Source organism: Medicago sativa, chromosome 1 (genome assembly GCF_051527215.1).
Source record: "Medicago sativa cultivar Bolivia chromosome 1, Bolivia_mono, whole genome shotgun sequence".
Taxonomy (NCBI): Eukaryota; Viridiplantae; Streptophyta; class Magnoliopsida; order Fabales; family Fabaceae; genus Medicago; species Medicago sativa.
The window spans coordinates 13,180,208-13,203,996 of record NC_140749.1 but is presented as its reverse complement, the minus strand read 5'-3'; the positions used below and the strand labels follow the sequence as shown (position 1 = coordinate 13,203,996).

General features: G+C 33.1%; 2 protein-coding genes and 1 long non-coding RNA gene across 3 annotated transcripts; 1 reads left to right on the top strand and 2 right to left on the bottom strand.

The window, feature by feature from the left end:
* The first annotated feature begins 308 nt into the window (after window positions 1-308).
* LOC146952821 (uncharacterized) lies at window positions 309-2,346 on the top strand. Its single transcript, XR_015025698.1, has 2 exons — window positions 309-646; window positions 2,026-2,346. It is a non-coding gene; the product is annotated as an uncharacterized LOC146952821 (long non-coding RNA).
* A 5,624-nt stretch (window positions 2,347-7,970) lies between these two features.
* On the bottom strand, window positions 7,971-10,340 carry LOC146952820 (uncharacterized protein At4g00950). The gene is made up of 2 exons (XM_085706381.1): window positions 9,698-10,340; window positions 7,971-8,420 (listed from the first exon to the last, which is right to left on the bottom strand). The coding sequence occupies exons 1-2, from the start codon at window positions 10,262-10,264 to the stop codon at window positions 8,352-8,354; spliced, it is 636 nt and encodes a 211-aa protein (XP_085562507.1). The 5' UTR covers window positions 10,265-10,340; the 3' UTR covers window positions 7,971-8,351.
* Window positions 10,341-18,901: 8,561 nt separating this feature from the next.
* Window positions 18,902-23,737, bottom strand: LOC146952819 (protein IQ-DOMAIN 21-like). The gene is made up of 5 exons (XM_085706166.1): window positions 23,594-23,737; window positions 23,332-23,460; window positions 21,768-22,061; window positions 19,981-20,370; window positions 18,902-19,783 (listed from the first exon to the last, which is right to left on the bottom strand). Exons 2-5 carry the CDS (start codon window positions 23,443-23,445, stop codon window positions 19,130-19,132), a joined length of 1,452 nt encoding a protein of 483 aa, XP_085562292.1. The 5' UTR covers window positions 23,446-23,460; window positions 23,594-23,737; the 3' UTR covers window positions 18,902-19,129.
* Window positions 23,738-23,789: the final 52 nt, after the last annotated feature.

The window sequence follows — 23,789 nt, the reverse complement described above, 5'->3', positions numbered from 1 at the left end:
ACATGATTTTATGAGAGATATATGATTTATCTGAAAATTATGTGATATATGCGATGTTATGATTTTTAGAGATGTTATGAGGTATTGAGACTTATTTTATTATTTAATAAAATAAAATATGAAAAATAAAATAAAAATATTAGAAGTGGGGCTGTTTTGTGAATTTAGAAAATTAGTGTGATAATTTATACATATTTATTAGTTTGCTAAGAATATAGTTAGAATTAGAAGTAGTTTCTTTAAAAATATATAGATATATTGGAGGACACGGAAGTCTTATGGAAAATAAAAGTGTGTATGTTTGTGCACCATGATAACCTAATATATATATACATATCTTGGAAACATTACATATGTATCTCCTGCGCCGCACACAACCAAAAAGCTAATGACCCTAAGAAACAAGTCTCGCATAGCAGGCAAGGATAGGTCTCAGAATTCGTTCTTGATTCATGGAGGGGTTACAATCGCTGTCATCTACTATTGGTGGTTTTATCGAATGTTGTCAATGGATTTATAAAGCAGCCATATCCCTCTTCACGGAATATCTTGGTTTTACCGCTTCTTTATTTCTAGCTGACGTTCATGTTAAACTAATTGAATGGGTAGTTGCCGTTGATGATGTGATGTGAAAGCTTCAATTCAGGTAAGGGTGAGATTAATTTTCAATATTATTAAGGGTATAATTCTATAGGATGAATTTAGCATGATTAGGTTAAGTTTTGGTGAGAATTGAGAATTAGGTTTAGGATCAATTTTGATGAATGAATCAAGAACAGATGTTAGATTGATGCAAAATTAGTTTACAGACCTTAGATATGACTTAAGATGATAATTAGATGCTATTTGGATGAAGGAATCATGAATATAGGTGAAAAGTTGTGATTTTTAGGTTTCTGGCCGTACTGACATTCATCGCTCGCACCTGCGAGCAAGAACACTCGCAACTGCGAGCTACCCCAAGACACTCGCAACTGCGAGTAACATCGCTCGCAACTGCGAGCCAGACCTTTGAGCTCGCCACTGCGAGTAGAATCACTCGCCACTGCGAGTTAGGCTGTTAGTCGCCCAAAATTGTCCCGATGCGATCCTTTCGCACTTGTAGTCTTGAGTTGACCTTAGAAGTAAGTAAGAGAGCTGTTTAGGATACTTTCATAAGCTCCAGAAGTCTGTTAGGTGACTGAGATTAGTAGTGTTGTTGCATGAATGATATTATGATGCTTTATGATACTTATGTTGATGTAATTCATTCCTTAGATGATGTTAACGCATTCAAGTGTTATTAAATGTTGTATCTTGCTGCTGTTTCCTGCTATTGACTGTTAGTGTCTTGATGTTGCATGAGTCGGTCTATGTTGTTGGAATTTAAGAAGTTGTCCATGATTATGAGTCGTTTGAGTTGTTCATGTTGTTGTCTAAGTTGTTGGAAGTGGATGTTCATTGCATACTCATTAAAGTTGGGGGCTTTAAGCCCGGCAGCCTTTGTGCTCATTAAAGTTGGGGGCTTTAGGCCCGGCAGCCATTGTGCTCATTAAAGTTGGGGGCTTTAGGCCCGGCAGTCTTTGTGCTCATTAAAGTTGGGGGCTTTAGGCCCGGCAGCCTTTGTGCTCACACGTTGAGGAGCCTATTATGCTCATTTTGTTGTTGATTGGTACCACATGCATTTGCATATCAAGAAGTTTCATGATGTTTAAGTTGTCAAGTTGTTGTTGAGTTGATAGAGTTGCATGGTCTAAGATGAGTTGTGTTGTCAAGTTGTTGTTGAGTTGATAGAGTTGCATGGTCAAAGATGAGTTGTGTCGTCAAGTTGAGTGTTAAGTTGACTATGATTTGTGATGAAAATTAGTAATGATATTCGATGATTGTATTTGTTATGAAAAGAAAAATATGCTAATTGTTAATTGTTGATATGTTACTAATGTTTAAGTTGTTAAATGCATTTTATTGGATTATATGCTTAATGTATTGATTATGAAATCTCACCCCTTCTGTGTATATGTTGCCTCGACCGTGGGTAATGTGCAGGTAATAAAGATTAGAGGCGTTCATGAGTGGACTCTCAGTTGGTGTCTAGGTGCTCTGATACATAACGGGATGGGGGCTTGCTTTTACTTCTGTTCCTTACGTGTCTCTTTTATGAACTAATTTATGGGATTTTTCAATAAGGCCTGCGTGCCAAGACTTTTAAATGTTGAACTATTTTCCGCTGCAACAGTTTAAGATTTTCATGATGTTGAATTTGAAGGATAATTATTATTATCTGTTCTGAGATGTTAAAGTAGTGTGTGGCATTCCGTTATGAATTAAATACTCTGATTTTAAATGAAATTTTTATGTTGGGAAAAATGGGGTGTTACAGTATTTGTATGTGACATTTCATTATTTGTCGAAAACTAGTGTTCACATCTTGTTGATGTTTGTTTCATCGTTTAATATAGAAAGTTCAATAAAAAAAAAACATTCAATCTTCATAATGCGTATTATTATTTTGGCTGCCTATTATTTTTCATATTCATAATGACATGTAATTGTGAAATTCCTGAAGTTTATATATAAACTATATATAAATATATTAGTTATCATAGACTAATACTTATAAGTCAGTGTCATCAAATGTAGTTTGTTGAATAACACAAACTTCACGTAGACGGATGCATTGCTCCTTTTACACCTGAAAATATGAATCAAGAAACATGCATTGTTGTTTTTCACATTCATACCAGGGGCGGAGCCACTCACATGATTGTGGGGGCTCCTGCCTGCACAAATCTTTCTAATTTTTTTTTTATATACATATACATATGCTGCTAATAACACCCCACCCACTATTGCTTTAGTAATTTCTAAAATATCAAACACTCCCACAGTCCCACCCAGTAGCCCAACTGCCCAATCCCAAGGCCCAATTGGCTAACACAATTCTGATTCACACCAACACAACACAACACAACACACGTCCCGCCATCCACAATTCACAATCACGCTTTCTTTCTTTCTTTCTCACAGTGAACAAACAAACTCCCTCTCTGTTTCAACCACATCAAAAAATCAACCACATCCACATCCTTGTTTTAAAATAAAACTTCCTCTTCCTTGTTTCTTGTGTCTCTAATCTTCTTATTCCTTATTTTTTTCTGTCTTCCTCCATTGGTGGTGATCTAAGAGGTACACTCTCTTCCTTATTTTTATGATTTTAACTTATTTGTTTTATTTGTTTATTATTGTAATGAGAGTTAACATCTATTATTACCTTGTTGATATTGAATTTATGTTGATTGTGTAAACTTTATTGTTAGGGTTTGATAAGTGATTATTTGGGATTATTCAACAATCTTAAACTTTACTGCTATTTTATTGCTTTAAGTGTTTGTGTTGATATTTTTATGTTCTTTTTATGATTGATTTCCTATGATTTTTATGTACTCATGAGTAGTGTTTATAGGGTGGTTATAACTTATAAAAAAAAGTAGTGTTTTTAGAATTATAAATTGATTCTGCTCTGATCAATAAACTTGTAATTTGTAGCAGTAAACATTCAATGAAGAGATTTTACAAACCAGTTGCGAAATCGAATGGGTGATCAATGGTTAAATGATTGTCAAGTTACTTATATATAGAGAGAGATTTTTATTGAGATTGAAAATGAGAAAATCATTCGATATTTCCAAAATATGACAAGTCATAGAGGACAATTGTAATTGTTGTTGGCAGTTGGGTTTTGGTTTGGTGATGGCCTTTGTTGTTTTTGTGGTTTTGGAGCTTAGGCAAGGGTGCTCTTTTCCTATTATATATTGCAGGTTTTTCTTTTTGCCTTTTGCTGCAGTGCTGTTGTGTTTTCCTGCTATATATATATATATATATATATATATATATATATATATATATTCCAACGGCCTATTAGTATTATAGGTGTTTATTTGTGTTTTTTGTTCTTAGTATTTTGGCACTTTGTTGTTAATATATATATATATATATATATATATATATATTCCAGCGGCCTATTAGTATTATAGGTGTTTATTTGTGTTTTTTGTTCTTAGTATTTTGGCACTTTGTTGTTAATATATATATATATATATATATATATATATATATATATATATATTCCTGCTATGTAAAATATATATATAGTGCCTCCACTAGTTGAAATTCCTGGCTCCGCCCCTGATTCATACCATATAGTGCAAATCCCTTTATTTTCATAACTCATACATCACATATTAATCAAAATTTAGTTTTTTTTTTATTCTTATACCATTATGCATTATAAAAATATTTGTCCAAGAAGAAGTGAATAGTTGTTTAAAATCTTTCGTCATTTAATTATTTGCATATGCAGTTGCAACACATGATATAAAGAAGCTTGTTGGATTCCAATAAGCTAGATTCAAAATAACTCGATTCAAAGAGTAATAGGATCATCACTTATGCACATATGGATAAAATAGGTCATTCAATTTGTGAAACAATAATATTAAAATTTGTCAAAAAAAATAGTATGCATTGTATTACAAAACACATGTTTTTTTAAGTCTATTGTTATAATGCTACAACTATCTTATCTTGCAATTTGTAGATTCATTCAACAAATATTTTACATTGTTCGCTTATTTCTTTTATTTGATTTCAAAATGATAAAGCTGAAGAACAACATACATAAAAACTTGCTACCTTTTAACAAAACAGATTTAAAAGGAAACAAATTCTTAATTTCAGGTGAAATAAGATTATTTCGATGACATATATATGTAAAATAGCTTTTGTCGTTGTCATGGCTTTTAGCATTAAGTAAAGAGAATAACGAAGTTTCTAATAGTTATTTGCATGTCATTTTTATATTCTTGTTTATTATTTACTCTACTCTTACGTAGAAAATACTAACTGGGTTAATCAGTAACAATAGAAAGACATAACAAAATGAGGAACAAAAAAAAAAGTTACTGCATCTCAGTTCCACAACACAATTAGTAATTATAAACTATTTTTTTGGATTGCTAAACTCTTTAGAATGGCCAAAAATGAAATATTTGCACCGAAAGCAAAGAGAATTCATATAACATTACACAAGATCAAATGAGTTGCGATAGTATACAATATCCACGACGACGTAAATTGTTGGACTCATTATTGGAGAATTAGGTCAATCTAATGGCAGACAAGATATATTTATAGACCATAAATAAGAAGGTCTAGAGAGGATAAAAGAATTTAATCATAAATTCATGGAAATGTGATAATCTTTATTTTTTTTTATTGTGATGATGAATTTTACTTAGACATGTTTTATTCTCAAAATGATGGAAGGAAGAAAACTAAAAGAAAAAATTAATAATGAAATAATGTTATGCTCACTGAATACAATAAAGAACATTTGAGGCAAACACTGTCATTTATGGTGGTGGATTATTCCAACAATATGTTGTTGGCACATACACAACGTTGAAGAACAATGGTTGCATTGATATAGGTTGAATCAAACAGTCGCGCACGCATATCTATACATAAACATATTTGATGTCGTTGTACATCAAGATACAACAACATCTGCTACTGGCCGTCTAAGGAATATGATTCAAATACTTTTAATGCAATCAAACAATTCATGCTACATGGATCGTGTGGAGCTCCAAACGAAAATGCACATTACATGGTTCGTAGTGTTTGCAACCAAAACTTTCCCAAAATAATTTGTGCTGAAACAATAATAGATAAGGATGAATTTTCAACGTATAGAAGTAGAGACAATCGAAGACATGTGAAAAAAGAGATATCAATTTGGATAATCGTAATGTTCTTACATACAATTGAAAAAATTTAGCTTTTAAATCACTTATAAATTTTGAATGTTGCAACAAGTTCAGAGCTATAAAGTACTTATTTAAGTATCTCCACAGAGACCCAAATAGAGGAAGAAGATATTTCAGGCAAAACAACAACTCCAAAAAAGATAAAAGATAACAACAATTCGTGAGGTCAAAACATTCTTGGATGGTAGGTAAGATTTTTTTCAAACGTCATTATATGTTTATCTCTCTTCAAATAGAATTATCTATTTCTTTTGAAAAATAAAGAAGAATTTAACTTTTTTTTTTTAAATCACCAATCTCTTTTCTAAATAAGAGTATATTTCTAAATACATTAGTTCTCTACATTTAATAGTTAATAATTTTGGTGATTTTTTTGTCGTTTATCATTCGATTTCCATGGAAATGGGGCTTTGGCAATCCAAAGTTCGAATAAGAGGTAAGTAAAGTTTGGTCAAATTGTTCCACCTAAGAATCAAACTTAGGTTCTCTTGAATAATTTGTTCTTTGGATGAGCTCATTAACCATTTGAGCACAATTGCTTTATTAACTTTGATGATTTTAGCATATTTAGAAAAGATACTGAGGATTGAAATGTAGACAAATAATATATATATATATATATATATATATATATATATTTGTCTCTATAGTGTTCTTGTTAGCTGGTTTGGGTTGGTTGGTCTATTTGTCTCTTGTATTGTATGTTGTTATTGTTTGGGCTCCCTTTTAGAATATAAATTCTCTAATTTTTGACTGAACAAGAAGTTCAAATTCTCATAGATGATTGATGGGGCTTTTATTTTTCTTGCTAAGTAGTGTAACTTCGTTATATTCGTTTATCACCTCTTTATGATACCATTATATTCTTTTATCATAAAAAATATTAAAAATATGTTGCAAGAACCTCTCAAAAAAACATGTCGTAAGAAAATAAAAAAGGGTCTTGTTAACCAGTGTCCCCGGGGCACTGGTTAAGGAAGCAAATATAGTAATATTTGCCTTGAAAGCTGTGTAATCAATGCATTAAAAGATTAAAAAGTGTCTTTTTTGACTTTCACTTTCTTCTTTTAGCTTCCTTAACCGGTGTCCCAGGGGCACTCGTTAACATTTTCCAATAAAAAATAGCTTACACTAATAAAAACTATCATGACCCATTTGATATGCAGTATACGATAGCAATTTGATAGAATAAAGAGTTGGATAATGATAGGATAAAAATCTATCATATCATATGTTTGGTTCACACTTGATAAAAAATATGATATCATGTGTTTGAGGCACGACAAGAACAAAGAAATTTTTTACAAAAAATTGAAGAAAAAAAAAATCCATAGAAAAAAAAAACAAATTGAGGAAAAAATTTGAAAACCCAAACATTTGATGGAACAATTAAACAAAAAATGGTTCAAATTAAACACACAAATAGGGAGGGGGGGGGGGGGGGGGGGATCCCAGGGCAACATGTACATGAAAAAATTGGGATCAATTGTTACAAATTATTGAAATTGGGAACAAACAATGGTTAATGATGCAATAAAATGATTGGTTGAGATAGAATCATTGAAGAGAAGAAGAAAAAAACCGAAATACAATTTTGAGAGAGAGAGAGTGTTGAATGAGGTTTTTGAGGAATAGAAGAAGGCGTGTGATTGCTTTATCTTATGAGGTTGCTAACTCATCAAAAGGATAAAAATAACAAAGGGTGAGTAGAATAAAATAAAAAATTAGTTTAATTTATCTTTTCATATTGGTGCATCAAATAACAGATTAAATGATTATATAATAGTTATATCATGTCCTATCTTTCAATCTTGTTCACCAGACAGACCATCACTAAGCCGAGTAATTTACTGTTGATTCATTTGAGATCCATATGTTCGATTTTTTTTTTTTTTTATATATGGAAATTATACACTGTCATTGTTGGTTCCATTATAACAAATCATTAAAATCTATCAGTTCTTATTTTATAGTTCTAGAGAAGAATTAAAAGAAAACAAGTCATGAAAAATCATGAATTACACAAGAATGCGATTGATAATGTACTCCATTATGTTGAAAGTGATCACAACTTGCATATAACAAACTAAAAAGTATAAATACAAAATCAAACTATGCCCCATTCTCAAGTAAAAGACAAATTAAAGTAGTGAAGCTGTGACATGAGTAATAATATAAGTAAGTGATTTCATTTCATACAAACACTATAGTGATCAAGTCCATATGCTAATATTATTATTTTTTATTGTTAACACATTGCCATAATCTAACATTTGAAATCCATTCCTAAGATATACTAGTATTATCGTGCTCTATCTGAACTTAAATATAAGCAAAAAAGTACATGTCATTGATAAGATACATATACTTTTTAGCGTATATATAATATAGGGCATAGTTTATAACTTATAAAACCGTAAATTTGGACCTAGTTTTGATGTTTTCATATTCTTGCTACTATACAAATAGAAGTGGTAATGTTATTTGGAGGAAAAAGGTAAGAAAGACGGTTCTAACTTTAGATCGGTTAAACATCAAACGTTATCAATTTTGTTGTTTTTCTTGTTTGCGCCTCCATGGGACCACTTGCTTAAAGCTTCCATAAATACTTGCCTGCAGTTATAAAAGTGTTTCTTAATAGTAAGAAATATTAACACAACAACCAAACCAATTATAAATGATAATGTTACGCAACAAACTCCAAAAGTCATAGCAATACAAAAGCACTAATTTTTCGTTATCTATCTATTCTAGTGAAACTTCAACTTTTCTTTTACCAAACAAACATCATGCATGAGAGTATAAAGTTTTGCATTCATCGCAATTATTTTTCGGTGTACTCTCTCTGATCATATTTATAAATAAAAGAATGTATTTAGACATCATATTTCATCCCCTAGTGTCATGAAGTTAATAATATTGAGTTTTACTACTTTTATTGGAAGAATTGGACCATGAACTTAAATAGACAAAAAATTGAAAGCCCTAATGCAATGATTTTAATAGCCACTCCATTAGGCCGGCCATGATAGTATGGTCAAAGATTGTTTTAATTTTAATTATAAAAACATCAATATTATTTGGACATAGGCTAAATATTAATTCAAGCTAGTATTCTTTTAAATTTAAAAATGAACCAATCATATTTTAGATACATGTGTGTATTTAATAGAAAAAGGAAAAACTTTTAGGGTCATGCTGAACATGGACCACATGTTAGTGAAGTTTCACAAGAAGATCCATTTATTTCCAGTTGAACGTTACCTTTATCTACGAAATACCTTATTTCCTAAGGATTATACATGATTCACAATAGTATGAGTTAGATTTTATACCAACTAGTAAGCAACCATAAAACCAAAAACCATAAATGGGATGGACCACAGCACACTGTATCAAAGTTAGAAAAAATGACCTTCACAACAACAGTATATCAATCGGGTGTATCAACTCCATTAATATTTTAACTAACAATTTAACAAATCATCCAAAAAACCGACCAAAAATGATTGCACTTAATCAATGATTTAGATCAAGAATTAATTTCATGACACTCTAGGGGTTGAAATAATTGCACTAGACATTATCTAAACTGACCAAAATCATCCAAAAACTAGTATAATTTAGCTAAGGAAAAATAAAACCAATAAATTGCATAAAAATTAGACACGTGTAAATTTAAAAGTGATACTAATCTAACTTCTACTCCATCGGTCAAATCATTTTCTAATATGATTAATTTCCATTAATTGTTGTATAAATTATTCTTTAGTGAGTAACCTATAAAATCTTTTTTAAAGAACTATCCCTAAGCATTTGAAACTACAATCCATGAAGAGTGAGACATGAATGGATAAGGTATATAAAATAAGATAGGAAAAGAGACATACCCACAAATGTGAAGTACCATGTGAGAAGCTTCCCCTTCTCTTAACTCTGGTGATCTTCACCTTATCACCCCCATCAACACTCCAACTTGAAAAGTCAAAACTACCCTCACGGTCAATTCTATTATTTTTCTTCAACCCACCCCACCTACTAGACCCAAAATTCACACTGCCCTTGTTATTACTATCCCTATACGACGTCGTAAAAGACACTGCACGTCCAACGTATGGACCTTCCAAAACAGTTGTTGGTGATGGTGCGTAAATATTGCTAGTACTCTCCCTCTCCAAAGACAACAACCTAGGAGGAAGTTCCAAAGCTCTAACAACGTTGTTACCTTCTCTTTCTTTTGGCTCTGGTCGTGTGTGACATGACCTAGGCTTCCCTGGTGCTTCCTCCCATTTAAACGGTATTGATATAGCCGTCGTTCGCGGTGGTGGAGTTGGTGCCTCAGACAAAAAACACGGTCGTGATAACGTTGGTGGAAGAGAAAGTTTTTGTGGTGTGTTGTAGTTGCTCCTTAATTCATCATCATCATGATCAAGTTTCTTGTTATTCTCTGAAGTCATGATATTTTACACGAATCGAAAGGACAAAGACTGAAACAGATGGAACTATAGTGAAATATTTTGATGTGTGGTGTTTATTTATAGAGGGTTGTGGTGAGGAGTATTTAAAGGGACATAGTGAAGAGTGTGGAATTTTAGAGGCTCCTATAATTTCACGAGAAGGGAGAACACATGCGCGTTTACGAATGGAATGGAATGACGGATTAGTCCTTGATGTGGGTCCTGCATTGACTCTTTCTTAAGTGGGGATAAGGACAATCAACGGTCACTATGCAATATGACTAATGGGGTCTATATATTTTTAGAGAAATGATATTTTGACAATCACTTTTTGATAATTTTTGGACAACTTTCTCTCTCATACTTATATGATGTTATTATCCTCTCTCTTCCTTTTTCTCTCTCCATTGTTTTTGACCAATAAGAAGTGAGAAAAACAAGGTTGTCAACAAAGTTGTCATCAAATGGATGTCAAAATATCATTACTCATATTTTTAAGCGTAATGAATGGGATATAAACTATATCATTACTCATATTTTTAAGCGTAATGAATGGGATATAAACTATTGCATGTAACGTCTACGGTTTCATATTTTTAGATAGGCATTGAATATATTGCACTTTAAAAAATAACAACCATAATTTAAGTGAAATTATATCTATTGTTTTTTTTGGACGTAATATCTAACTAATTGTATAGAAGAAACCCAATGGCTTGGTAAAGGATATTTTTTTTACTAAAAATAAATAGAATATCTTGGAGGGTGTTAAATAGTTTGATTCATCCGAAAAATAAATTATTGGAGATTCTATCTTTATAATTAGTCTATTGGTGAACAGAATCTTCTACCCATAGGTAGAAGACATTGGGGGTGGTTATACTGTGCGAGGCGCATATCAGATACTCACCACTCAGGTTCCTCCTTTAGAAGATGTTATAAATGATCTCATCTAGCATAAGCAGGTTCCTTTGAAGGTCTCTATCCTTGCGTGGAGATTGTTACGTGACAGGTTGCCAACCAAGAATAACCTCCTTCGGCGCGGCATTATCCAAGCTGACAATATTAGGTGCGTGGCGGGGTGTGGGTTCGACGAATCAGCAACTCATCCTTTTCTTCATTGCGAATTGTTTGGTTCTTTGTGGCAGCATGTAAGGTCGTGGATTGGAATTTCAGGTGCAGATCCTCAAAATATTAATGATCACTTTATCCAATTTATTCATTACAGAGGTCATTCAAGGACTTGCAGATCATTTCTTCAGCTAGTATGGCTTTTGTGCATTTGGCTAGTTTGAATTGAACGTAATAACAGGCTATTTAATAACATCCAAACACCCATTTTCCAAATTATAGAGAAGGTAAAACATAATTCCTTGTGGTCGTTGAAAGCTAATAACACCACTTTTGTATTTGGTTCTCAGAGATGGTGGTCGGACCCGTTGTTTTGTTTGGGTATCGACTAACCTTTGTTTTGTAATTTTTGACAGACTAATTGTACATTAGAGTGGTCGCTTTAGTACACCTTATGCTAAAGTTGAGCCATTGGTATTGTTAATATATTCTATTTTGATTTCTTAAAAAAAAAAAAAATCTTCTTCTACCCGTAAGAGTATACATTTTTTTTTTAGCGAACATAAGAGGATACATTTGTAATTTATATTTTAACATAACAAGTCATTAAAAATGTGAACTAAAAAAATTGCTTAAAAAGGTTATGCATAAATAAATATTAAAGACGTGTTGATATATGAAGTTTATCTTTAACAGCTTTTTGGCAAGGGGTGACTAATCGGCTGGGACATAGTATCAAATCATAACTAAAATAAAGTCAAAACCGATTAAACAGTTGTAATATTAGGCATATATAGAATTATAGGTAATTTGTGCATATCATACAGGTTGTATATATTATATTTAATAATTAATACGAGGTTGAAGTTCCTGTTATGTTATCAGCTCAATTAAGATTAATTAATTATACTATATATAATAAAGAACAAAATAATTATAAAAAAAAAAAAAGGATTTGAGCATGCAGACGTTGATTGATGGTGGAGCACAACGTGGTGTTGAGGGAAGAGGGAATCAAATCATCAATAATGGAGTTGCCAGCAAAAAGGAAAAACAAATTTAGCATGCATGTATATTGGTTAATTAACGTGAGATTGTAAGATAGTATGTATAAAAATTAAGTGATTGAGATAAAACTCGTTAATGAGTTAAGACCGTGCCAATTCGAGAGGCTGTCACTAAAGCAAGGATTTTAGACTTCCAATTTTTTTAAGGCTCATTTTAGGCCCCTGAACTTTTATGCTCCAAAAATATTTATGTAAGTTAAGTACTTTGACATTTTTTTTTGTAACGTTTCAGAAAATGGAAAGAGGCTAAGAAGGCGGTGAGCGAAGCGAGAACTCAAGCATTTGAAGGATTATACCAATCTTTAGGTACCAAGGAGGGGGAGAAATCTATATACAAGCTTGCGAAGGGACGAGAACGAAAGACAAGAGACCTGGACCAAGTGAAGTGTATTAAGGATGAAGAGGGTATAGTTTTGGTGCAAGAGAGAGATATTAAGGATAGATGGAAGAAGTATTTCCACAACTTATTTAATGAAGGATATGAGATCTTACCAGACTCTAACAGGTTAGACATCAGAGAGGAGGACCGAAACTATAACTATTATCGCCGGATTCAGGAGCACGAGGTGAAAGAAGCGTTGAAAAGGATGAGTAATGGCAAGGCAGTTGGGCCGGACAACATACCTATTGAAGTGTGGAAAAGTCTTGGCGATAGAGGAATTGGGTGGCTCACAAAACTTTTCAACGAGATTATGAGGACGAAGAAAATGCCGGACGAGTGGAGAAGAAGCACCTTAATTCCAATCTATAAGAACAAGGGGGATATACAAGATTGCGCGAATTATAGGGGAATTAAGCTAATGAGTCATACCATGAAGTTATGGGAAAGGGTAATTGAGCGAAGACTAAGAAAAGAGACTCACGTTACGGATAACCAATTTGGTTTTATGCCTGGGAGGTCGACTATGGAAGCGATCTACTTACTTCGACGCGTGATGGAGCGATATCGGACGGATAAAAAAGACTTGCACTTAGTTTTCATTGATTTGGAGAAGGCGTATGATAGAGTACCTAGAGAGATTTTGTGGAAAGCCCTGGAGAAGAAAGGGGTGAGGATTGCCTATATTAGAGCTATCCAGGATATGTATGAGGGGGCTTCGACTAGTGTGAGGACGCAGGATGGGGATACCGGAGATTTTCCCATAACAATAGGACTGCACCAAGGGTCAACCCTAAGTCCTTATCTTTTTACTTTAGTTTTGGATGTACTGACGGAACACATCCAAGAGTTAGCACCGAGATGTATGCTTTTTGCAGATGATGTAGTCTTGCTTGGTGAGTCGAGGGAGGAGTTAAACGGGAGGCTAGAGACTTGGAGGCAAGCCTTAGAAGCGTACGGTTTCCGCCTGAGTAGAAACAAGACGGAATATATGGAATGTAACTTCAGTAAAAGGAGAAGTGGGTCTACCTTAGAGGTGAAAGTTGGAGATCATATCATACCCCAAGTTACACGGTTTAGATATCTTGGGTCCGTAGTACAAAATGACGGAGAAATAGAAGCTGATGTACATCATCGTATTCAAGCTGGGTGGTTGAAATGGAGAAGAGCCTCAAGTGTTTTGTGCGATAAGAAAGTACCACTTAAGCTGAAAGGAAAGTTCTATCGGACAACAGTCAGACCGACAATGTTGTATGGTACGGAGTGTTGGGCGATTAAGAGCCAACACGAGAGTAAAGTAAGCGTAGCGGAGATGAGGATGTTGCGTTGGATGAGTGGTAAGACTAGACATGATAGGATTAGGAATGACATCATTAGAGAGAGAGTGGGGGTAGCACCTATAGTAGAAAAGTTGGTAGAAAATAGGCTTAGATGGTTTGGACATGTAGAGAGAAGGCCCGTAGACGCCATGGTAAGAAGAGTAGATCAAATGGCGGAGAGTCAGGTTAAAAGAGGTAGAGGAAGACCTAAGAAAACTATTAGAGAAACCATTAGAAAAGATTTAGAGGTCAATGAGTTGGATCCAAATATGGTCTTTGATAGAACATTATGGCGGCATTTGATCCATGTAGCCGACCCCACTTAGTGGGATAAGGCGTTGTTGTTGTTGTTGTAAGTACTTTGACATTTTTGCGCCTATATAGCTCGGTTAGTAGTTAAATGAAGAGTTGTAGATTTATAGTTGATGTTGCAAGTTTGATCCAAAAATATGAATTTGTTATTTCAAGGTTTAACAATTGGTAAATAATATCTATTTTAAATATTATTTTCAACATATATCATTAATTAAACTAAAGTTTTGTTTTAAAAAGTTCTTGCACTAATGGGATTAAGTGTAAGGAGTTTGACTCTCACAACCTAATTTTGAATCAATATTCGAATATTGAGTGAGAGCAATAGTTATATTTAACGTCTAACATACCTCAAATAAAACTACACATTAAGTGTTTTTAATTTTTATGTTTCTCTATCAACACTTAAAAGACTTCAATTTAAAATTCGCTTTAAGCCTACAAATGCATTGGACCGGTCCTTTGTTTGAGGAAAACTTAAGTTGGGTTTGTTTTCAACAATTTTTGTTAGACTTTATTTATCTCTCATGATTAAACTCTGGATATCAAGACTCCTTTATCAGAATATCACATGTTAAGACAACAAAATATATATACCTTGAGAGTGATATGCATAATATTAATTAGAGAGTGCAATTAAAAAAATTAATTAAAATTCTATATCTTTTTTTTTTGAATAGATTAAAATTATATATCTTTAAAATTGAAAGTGTGAACATTTTTTTGTTTAAATCTAATATATAGTTGGACAAAGAGAGAGTATGTCTTTAATTTATGGCTAAAGGTTAAACGTTTGATTAAATAAAAATGTATTGAAAGTGTCTTGTAAGTTCAACTCACATATATTATAAAAATGAGAAATGATATTTGTACAATTATTTATAACAATTTTATCTTTCATACTTATATTATATTTTTACTTTCTCTCTATTACTTTGATTTTCGTGTCAAGACATACATTTCTTTGTAAGAATATGATTGTCATATAGGTTGTCAAACAAATGAATGTTCAAATAACATAACTCTATAAAAAAGTGTTGGAAAATCAACAATAGAAAACCCTATACAAGCTGAAACACACATCCATAAGAGAAACAAAAAGAAATAAAAATATAACTCACAAATTTATAATAATTATCTAATTTGTTTTCTTGTGATTTATAGAATCAGCGACTTGGATGAGGATGAATATAGCTGCTAACCCTTTTAGAAAAAATGTCTTTAAATAAAACACAAATATATAATGCAAATTCTACATAAAGTTGCTGAGTTATATGGTTTTTTTTTTAAATTCTTCAGGTTGTCCAATATTGATAATCTTTTGAGATTGCTTTATCAATAATTAAACTAACATTATTATGAAACTAGTCAAAGAAAAAAGAGAGCATTATATATTAATGAAATTCCAAACATCAAATGAAGGCAATATTAAAGAATTTGCACTATAGTCATTATCCCAACACAATAGAAAGTTAGTCCATGATCAACCTCACAAAATTTGAAAAGAAAAAAAACAAGCCGCAATTACTTTGATGAGTTCTTTTTCTCCCTTTGTTGTTAAGTACACGATTATATTTTCAACTTTAGTAGTAGATATATACGTTAAACCTTTGATATATATTAAAAAGAACCAATAGTTTTGTCACAAAATAAAAGTAAAAGAACCAATAACATTAGCAATACTCGTATAAAGTATTCAAGTTGTTCAACATGACTTGTTTTCATTTTTTTTTTCTTTCTATCTAATGTCTCTGCATGGTGTTTATCTTTTCCATGTTTTAAGATTACAAGCATACGTTTCCTTTAACTTTTATAGCCACCAAGGAAAAAGTTGAGCAAGCAGGCTATCCTAAAGCAGTTTCTGTATGTTTGGTTAGGGCACCAATCTCATCGGTCATGCGTCACACGAGTGAAGCCCATGTTGTGATTGTTATTTATTGTCAATCAAGGAATTGAACGTTGAAAACTTTTATGTATTCTTCATGCAATTCAATGGTGGATCGACCCTTTTGACACAACAGATATCCACTTGTATAGGAATGTTCAATTGCTTCAAATATTTTCTTTGAACATGCATTGTGTGTACCAAACATTGACACTAGACTTCGATTATTTAATTGCTTCAAATGTAAATAAATTCTATTTTTGGATAGAAAGTCAATACAAGATTACAAGTAGTAACACGTCGCAAATACATGATCAATTTTTATTTTTGAAAGAACATGATAAACTTCTTTTTTTTTTTTTTTTTGCTAAAAAAATTGATCAAATTTTTTTTAAACATATTATTATTGGTGGGAAATATTCACCAGATTTATCTATGACTAATTTTTTGCCGAGAAATTGCTTGCCTCTTTTAGTAGGGTTTCTTCTCCCAAACATTTTTTTTTTATTAACTTGTTCACAAAACTCGACGTTGGTTCACAAAGACATCCACCAACATAACATTATTTAACAAAAATGAAAAAATATTGCACTATCTATTCATCTAGGGATGTCAATGGAGTACGGTGTGGGGCAGAATCTCCCTCTCTTCGCCACTAAAAATGCTCCCACTCTCGTCCTCGTTCCCCATTCTTAGATAATATTTTTCTCCTCGTCTCCATCCCGCGGGTCTCCATGGTCCTCCGGGAAAATTCAACCCGTTGAGGGCTGAGATGGGAATATATTTCCCACCTCAATTGTGGATTGGCGGTGAAGGAAAATTCACCCTTAACTCGCCATGTTGTGATACTTAGCATATATTGCTTATATACTACTTATATAATGTTAAATAATTAGCAGTAGTTCAGGAAAGAAATATTAAAACAATTAGAAATTAGAGATAAGTCATGTAAAATGGAACAACAAAAATTATCAAAATGGAACAGAGGCACACAATGGGTCATGGATATGTATTAGGCTTTAAGCTCAACTCTAACCAAGTGGGAATCTCTTTAATAACAACTCTTTCTCACCATGTTTTGGAGGCTGTCAAGGAATTGCCTAATTAGTGATTTGGCGTGATGGTATAAGCACTCATCCAATATAACCAGAGGCATCCATTTATAATGAATAAAATTTTGTGACATATATCCTGCAATTTAGTCATTATAAATTATAAACCTTTTTAGTTAAAAAAAAAAAAAAATGTCTACAAGTTGTGGATAATCATGTAACTTATTGATCCGAGGTGATTAAAAGAGATGGTCAGTATCGAGCATCAATCCGTCAAGGTTGAAGTTGGGGGCGGGGTACGTGCAAGCTCTCCGACATTCTAGTTAGTATGATAGCAAATAGGTTGAAGTTGAAGGAAGTCTTTTATAGGTGAGGGTATGGAGCCGTTGGAGAGTTGATGAGGCACCGATTCATCAATGTCGAGCTCTGGCATCCGCTGTTGGCCGTTGTTGAGGTATTACAAAGGACTATTGCTTTCCCAACCCTATCACCTTCTCGCGCGCTTTGTGAAATTTCCAAAAATGCTCCTGAGGTATTCGTATTTTGAAATCTGAATGATTTTTCACTTATTCGGATTTTATAATATTAAATATGCTTATGTATAATCAACAATCAGAATCTCTCTTATTTCAGTAGTTTTGAATTTTGCTTTTAAAAAAACCAAAAAACAAAGTACAAAAATGATAAAAAAAATCTGTCAAATAAAATCATAAAAATACCACAAAGAATTCTAAAAATCAAATAAAACTAATGCAAAAATTTTCGGATTTTTATGAGAATATGAAAAATTTTAAAAAAATTAAAAATGGGTCTGAACGATGGAATTTTGGATTTTCAGTGGGCGGAGTCCCGCAAGAAGTATCTTCTAAGGGAGTCTTGATCCTTGATTTTTTTCTTCATTTTCTAGGGAAGTTTCGGAGCAATCCGATCAAGTAGCCCGAAAACCAGATATTTGACTAAGAATGACCCAAAACAGAATGATGACGGTTATGAAGCTTAATATTGTCCTTAAAATGACTATCCATTTTACAAACATGTTCAGAATTTGTGCTGATACAGTTCGAATTATATAATCCGAACTATTTTTCCCGTGAGAAAAGGTGTTTAGAGGGTGTTCAGATTTTATAATCCGAAAAAATCAAGTAGCGCGCCCTATTTTTTTAGGTTTTCGGATTATAAAATCTGAATTGATGAAAAACTCATTTTTTTAACCCTATAACAAAGGAAAAACTCAGTTCAGATTCTAAAATCCGAAAATCACATGGACATTTTTGAAAAATTTACAGGGCATGCGAGGAAGAGGTATGGTGGGAAAAGTAATATTCATTACAAAGTGTTCGAGTTTGAGGCATAGCTGGTGAAGCGTTTCACATGTTGTTGGGCCTCTGTCATTGTTGGGTTGGACCTTAGTATGTTTGGGCCTTACTAATATTTGGGCCTTGTATAAGAATTAGGAATTGCTCTTCTCACTTTCTTTTTTGCAGTGTGTGAAGAGGAAAAATTAAAGTGAGAAGAATTGCTTTCTAAGAATTATGGTCTTGAACTCTTGATCTGGTCAATAAAATGTGTCCATCAAATCAAACACTACTCCAATCTTGTCATAATAAACAAATACCATCTTACATGTAATACAAGATATTAAATATAGAAATTACAATCTCAAAAAACTTGTTCACGACATCAACCACATTATTAAGCTGTCCATAAATACCAATCCATACCATATATGTTGAATCACATAGCATATGCACCCTTTGTTATTATTTTTCAAAAAACCAAATTAAGCCCAACCATGGGCTCCTAGTGGAACGGCCCAATCCTCAGTGTAGTCTTGACTACCACCCATAGTCCTTCTAGACTCCGAACGAACACCATTAACTTCCGGGCCTGGGCTTCTTGGAAACTGGTAAGCAGTTGTTCCACCACCCGAGCTAGACGAGTCACACCCCGATCCAATAACCGATCCTCCCTTTATCGACGAGTTCCAGTTAGGCCCATATGGAGCCCGCTGCTTAAACGGGCCTTCAGCCCTAACCTTAGCCTTTGCAGATTGAGTTGGGGCCATGTAGCTAGGCCTACCCGGGCTTGGTGGTCGTTGATACTGCCGATTGAAAGTTGGGCTTGAACCATGAAACTCTTGGGTCATCAAGCCCATTGGGCTTATATTGAAGTTGCTTCTGCTTGGTGTTGCCATGATGTCCATTTCTACTGTTTTTTCAGACATGTTGTCTGTTGTTGTTGATGTTGTTGAAGGAAGTGTCATGTAAGAGCTCTCACGTGGGACCATTTGTCTTACATTGTAGGGTTGTGATGACATCCAACGTTCTAACCAGTTCCAACCCCATTGAACTTTCTCATCATCATTGGGATGGTAGGTTCCCATATCAACATCATCACCATTTGAGTTTCTATGTAGATGTTGCTTTTGTTGTTGCTGCAAACAAAATGCTACATCATGTTACACTCTTCCATAATTTAAATGATAATTTTTTATTTTTTTTAAAGAATAAATTAGAAATTTAACAAATCACAAGTTGAGAAATTCCTAATCAAATTTGGCACTGACTCGAAGAATGCAATTTACTTTTAGCGTATCATACAACTAGGATGTATAGAGTTGAGTAACTTTACCTGCTGATAATTGAAAGCATATGCAAGAGCTCTCTCCCTCTTCATTGCAGCTTCATGTTTTCTCAAATCATTTTCTTTAGCTTTTTTTACACTTCGACTCTTGTTATCCCAACCATTATTATCACTACTGACTGATGACCTTCTCATGGGACTCATAGGCTTAGTAATAGTCTCATGTTGCCTCACAAATTCTTCTTCTCCGTCTTCCTCCATTGCTTTCTCAAGACTTTCGTGACTCAATTGAACTCGGCGTGCTCTCACTCGCGCCTGCACCCGTACTAATGCTTGCATGCACCGCATTGTCATCTGAGCTTGCTTGCGCACATTGTGTCCCCTCACTAATGCTTGCAGCCTCACTAACCCTTTCAATGCGCGTAATGCACGTCGAGCCTATTTATAAATCACACAATAACAAATAAAATTAACTAATAAGAAATAAATTGTCACAATTTCTAATACATAATTTCTATTTTTGATATACTAAAGTGTACCTTTAGAACACATGTTAGCATTTTCCTTCGAATAAAATTAAAATAAAAGAAACATTATGCAAGCAAGAATTGAAGGCAGTGTTATTAATATCATCAGTCCATAAATGATACCATAGTCAGAAGCGTACATAAACTAGTCAATGCAACCAATTGACAGGTAAAAACAAATTATAAGTATTCAATGAACAATAATTAGATTTCATTGAGCTTGTACTCAACAATAGGACCCCTTTCCCTTTATTAGACCACAGTCTACCTATTTAGGCTTGGAATTGAAAACCAAAGCTTTTCACACAAGCTTATACATTTCCTTTTTAATTCATGGATGAAAAGATAGGTTGCTTGGTAGATAATTAACTTCAAACATAATCAACATTCAAAGTCTAAAATATGGATAGGTAGCAATAGTGCTGCAAGTTTATTGGCCATAAAATTTCAATCTTAAATAGTAATGATTTTCTTAAAAAAAAATAAGTATAGTGATGATTAAGGTGACTTTATTATTAAACATAATGTAAAAGTTTGGTAGTAGGTGCTAAATTTTTATAAGCCACAATAAACTACTGACTTCAGATATTAACTTGTGATCTTAAGTGATAAACGATATTTCAACCACCCAAAAGCAAAAACAAAAATAAAATAAAATTGATTAGGTTTGTATTATTATAGTACAAGCTAACAAAGATATGGTTCAAAATTTGACTAATGTGAAGAATTTTCTTAGTTAAGGCTTTGAGATAGTCAATAGTTTAATTAAGCACCTATATCATTAACATATACTCCCTCCGTTTCAAAATGAGTGTCGCTTTAGTCAAAAAAAATTGTTTCAAAATGAATTTCACTTTCAGTTTCCAATGCAATAATAACTTTTTCTTTTCAATTGTACCCTCCAATTAATACTCTGCACACTACTTCCAAAGTATCACTAGTTAATAAGGATAATTTGGTAAAATAACCATTCTCTTTCTTTTAATCATTGCATTTCTTAATATGTGTGTAAACACCTAAAACGACACTCATTTTGAAACGGAGAGAGTATTAAATAAGAGCTTATGTATAAGCTACTTTATGACAAAATATAAAATGAAGTCAAACTATTTTCATTTAAGTTAGTATAGGTTGTTTGTAAGATACTCTGAAGAGCTTATAGAAATAAGCTGAAAACAACTTATATCGACATGTCATATGGTTTTTTGAATAAACTCTAGCACGTACTCTTAAAAGTGCTTATGTCATAGATAAACTCAAATAAGTGAATTTAACCGGACCCTAAATAGATGATAAATGAGATCTTACTAGGTATCCTCTATAGTGTGATTGAATGAATATTGCTGCTCTTTCTTCCTTGTTATGGCGTCCATAACCAGCCAATCTTACAACTCTAGCAGCTGCTTGAGCAGCTACCACAGCAGCTTCAGCAGCTGCTGCGGTGGCTTCTGCAACTGCAATGGCATGGTTTCTATCATCTCTCACAGGTGTTGATGTTGTACTCCCCTCATTTGTCACATCATCAGGTGAACTCTCTGCTGGAAAATGCTCAAAGGATACCTCCTCTGCCACTTCATGCTCCAATTTCTCTTTGTTTTCCTTCTGAAAACAAAAAATAATATATTCAATCAAATTCCAAAATCTAATTATTTGGATCAGAGTTGAGTCCAGTCACAAAGGCATATATGGATTAGTTTGATCAAGATAAGATAGTATAAATTTCGAGCTCGATACTTTATATTTAACAAAATCTAAATTTGCATTGAAATATGAATCGTCTCTAATCTTGATCAGACGGTCCAATTGTGGCTTAATGCGCTCTCTTACACATAATACCATCTAAATTCCTAAATATTAATCATTTATTAAAAAAAATCATAAACAAAATATTCCAAGATTTTTTGTGTTGTTTTAGAATATTGATTATTACCATATGGTTTTATTTGTAACTGCGATTAGGGCCGCAATATAAAGATTTTTAACGTCTCTGCAACGTGACTGCGATTGAGACTATATCAAACACATTTTGACAATTATTCTTAGAAACGCGACTGCGATTTAAGACCTTGATGATCTATCATAGTAACTTCAAGCTCAATGAACGATGCGATGGGTTGGTTAGGTGGTGGTATGATAACTATGTGACACATAAACATGAACAACAGAAAAAGCATATTTGTGTGATATACGTGTTGAAAATGTTAGGGGACCATGTACAATACAACATAAATTACATGCTGTATTTGGTTAGATGGTCCTAAGAACTGAGAAAGAGCCTGGTAACACATAAAAGACAAACTTTACAGCAAGAAACTAATGACATGATGTTCACTTGCCTTAAGGATGTTGTTATAAGCCTTTAATGCACATGGCAGAAATAGCTTATGATCAGTTATGATTTTGATGCTGATATATATACCATTTCTGTTGCATTTTGGGGTTTGAGGATTGAGGAAATATCCATGACTAATTCAAGAAATTTGATGTAAATTAGTGGTTAATTATGACATAATGCATGTGATTAAGGTTTTTTAGGAGTTCAATTATATGATATGGAAATGTTTGTCAAGCAAATGAAACAAGACATTACACATCAAAAACATAATTCAGCTATACAAATACTTAAACTAAGGTTTCCAAATATAAAACATGAAAATTCATGCTGGAGAATCCGGAGCGCAATGCACCAAAAACTATAACGAACTAATGACTTGAACTATCAAAAGATCAGGACACCACTAACTATCCACCTAATCTCGTGAAGTTCTGATCTCTTAATAGCCCTTGTCATTAGTCCGTTATTGTTTCTGGTACTTGGAAAATTCCTCGACAATTTGAAAAGACACAAAGAAGGATTATGAGGATTGATGACCTTTTTCTCTGGCTGCACCGGCGTGGAGGCCGGTACTGACGTGTCCTTAGAAGATGAAGATGACTTAAAAACTTTCTTGACAGAAGAGAACCAGCTTCCTCCTTTTCTTCCCATCAGCAACTGAAGGATCTATTTCTCATCACCACCACAATCATCATCATCATCATCATATATTACAATATCAAAAACCTTATAATAACAAATTAACTAAAACTATGACATAATATATGTGTACATGTACTAATTTAGGTACAATACAAACCTGATGAGAGAAATGTTGCCACCTAATTTGGATATAACTTCACAACATATTGTGCATGGAGTTTTTGAGATTCATAGAAAAGTTATTGGATGAAGAATTGAGAGAAAGAAGAGAAAAGTTAGAGAGTGTGAGAAGAGTAAGTGCAAGACCGCGCAAGTGTTGGTTGGTATTATTAATCTAAGTCACGGATGTTAGA

What these genes read in the sequence shown, in the direction of transcription:
- LOC146952820 (XM_085706381.1), bottom strand. Translation starts at nt 10,264, where the DNA reads ATGACTTCAGAGAATAACAAGAAACTTGATCATGATGATGATGAATTA. An exon ending in ATGGTACTTCACATTTGTGG is followed by an intron (nt 8,421 to 9,697) that starts GTATGTCTCTTT and finishes TTATAACTGCAG; the next exon opens with GCAAGTATTTATGGAAGCTT.
- LOC146952819 (XM_085706166.1), bottom strand. Translation starts at nt 23,445, where the DNA reads ATGGGAAGAAAAGGAGGAAGCTGGTTCTCTTCTGTCAAGAAAGTTTTT. An exon ending in CACACTATAGAGGATACCTA is followed by an intron (nt 20,371 to 21,767) that starts GTAAGATCTCAT and finishes ATTTATAAATAG; the next exon opens with GCTCGACGTGCATTACGCGC. An exon ending in ATGCTTTCAATTATCAGCAG is followed by an intron (nt 19,784 to 19,980) that starts GTAAAGTTACTC and finishes TTTTGTTTGCAG; the next exon opens with CAACAACAAAAGCAACATCT.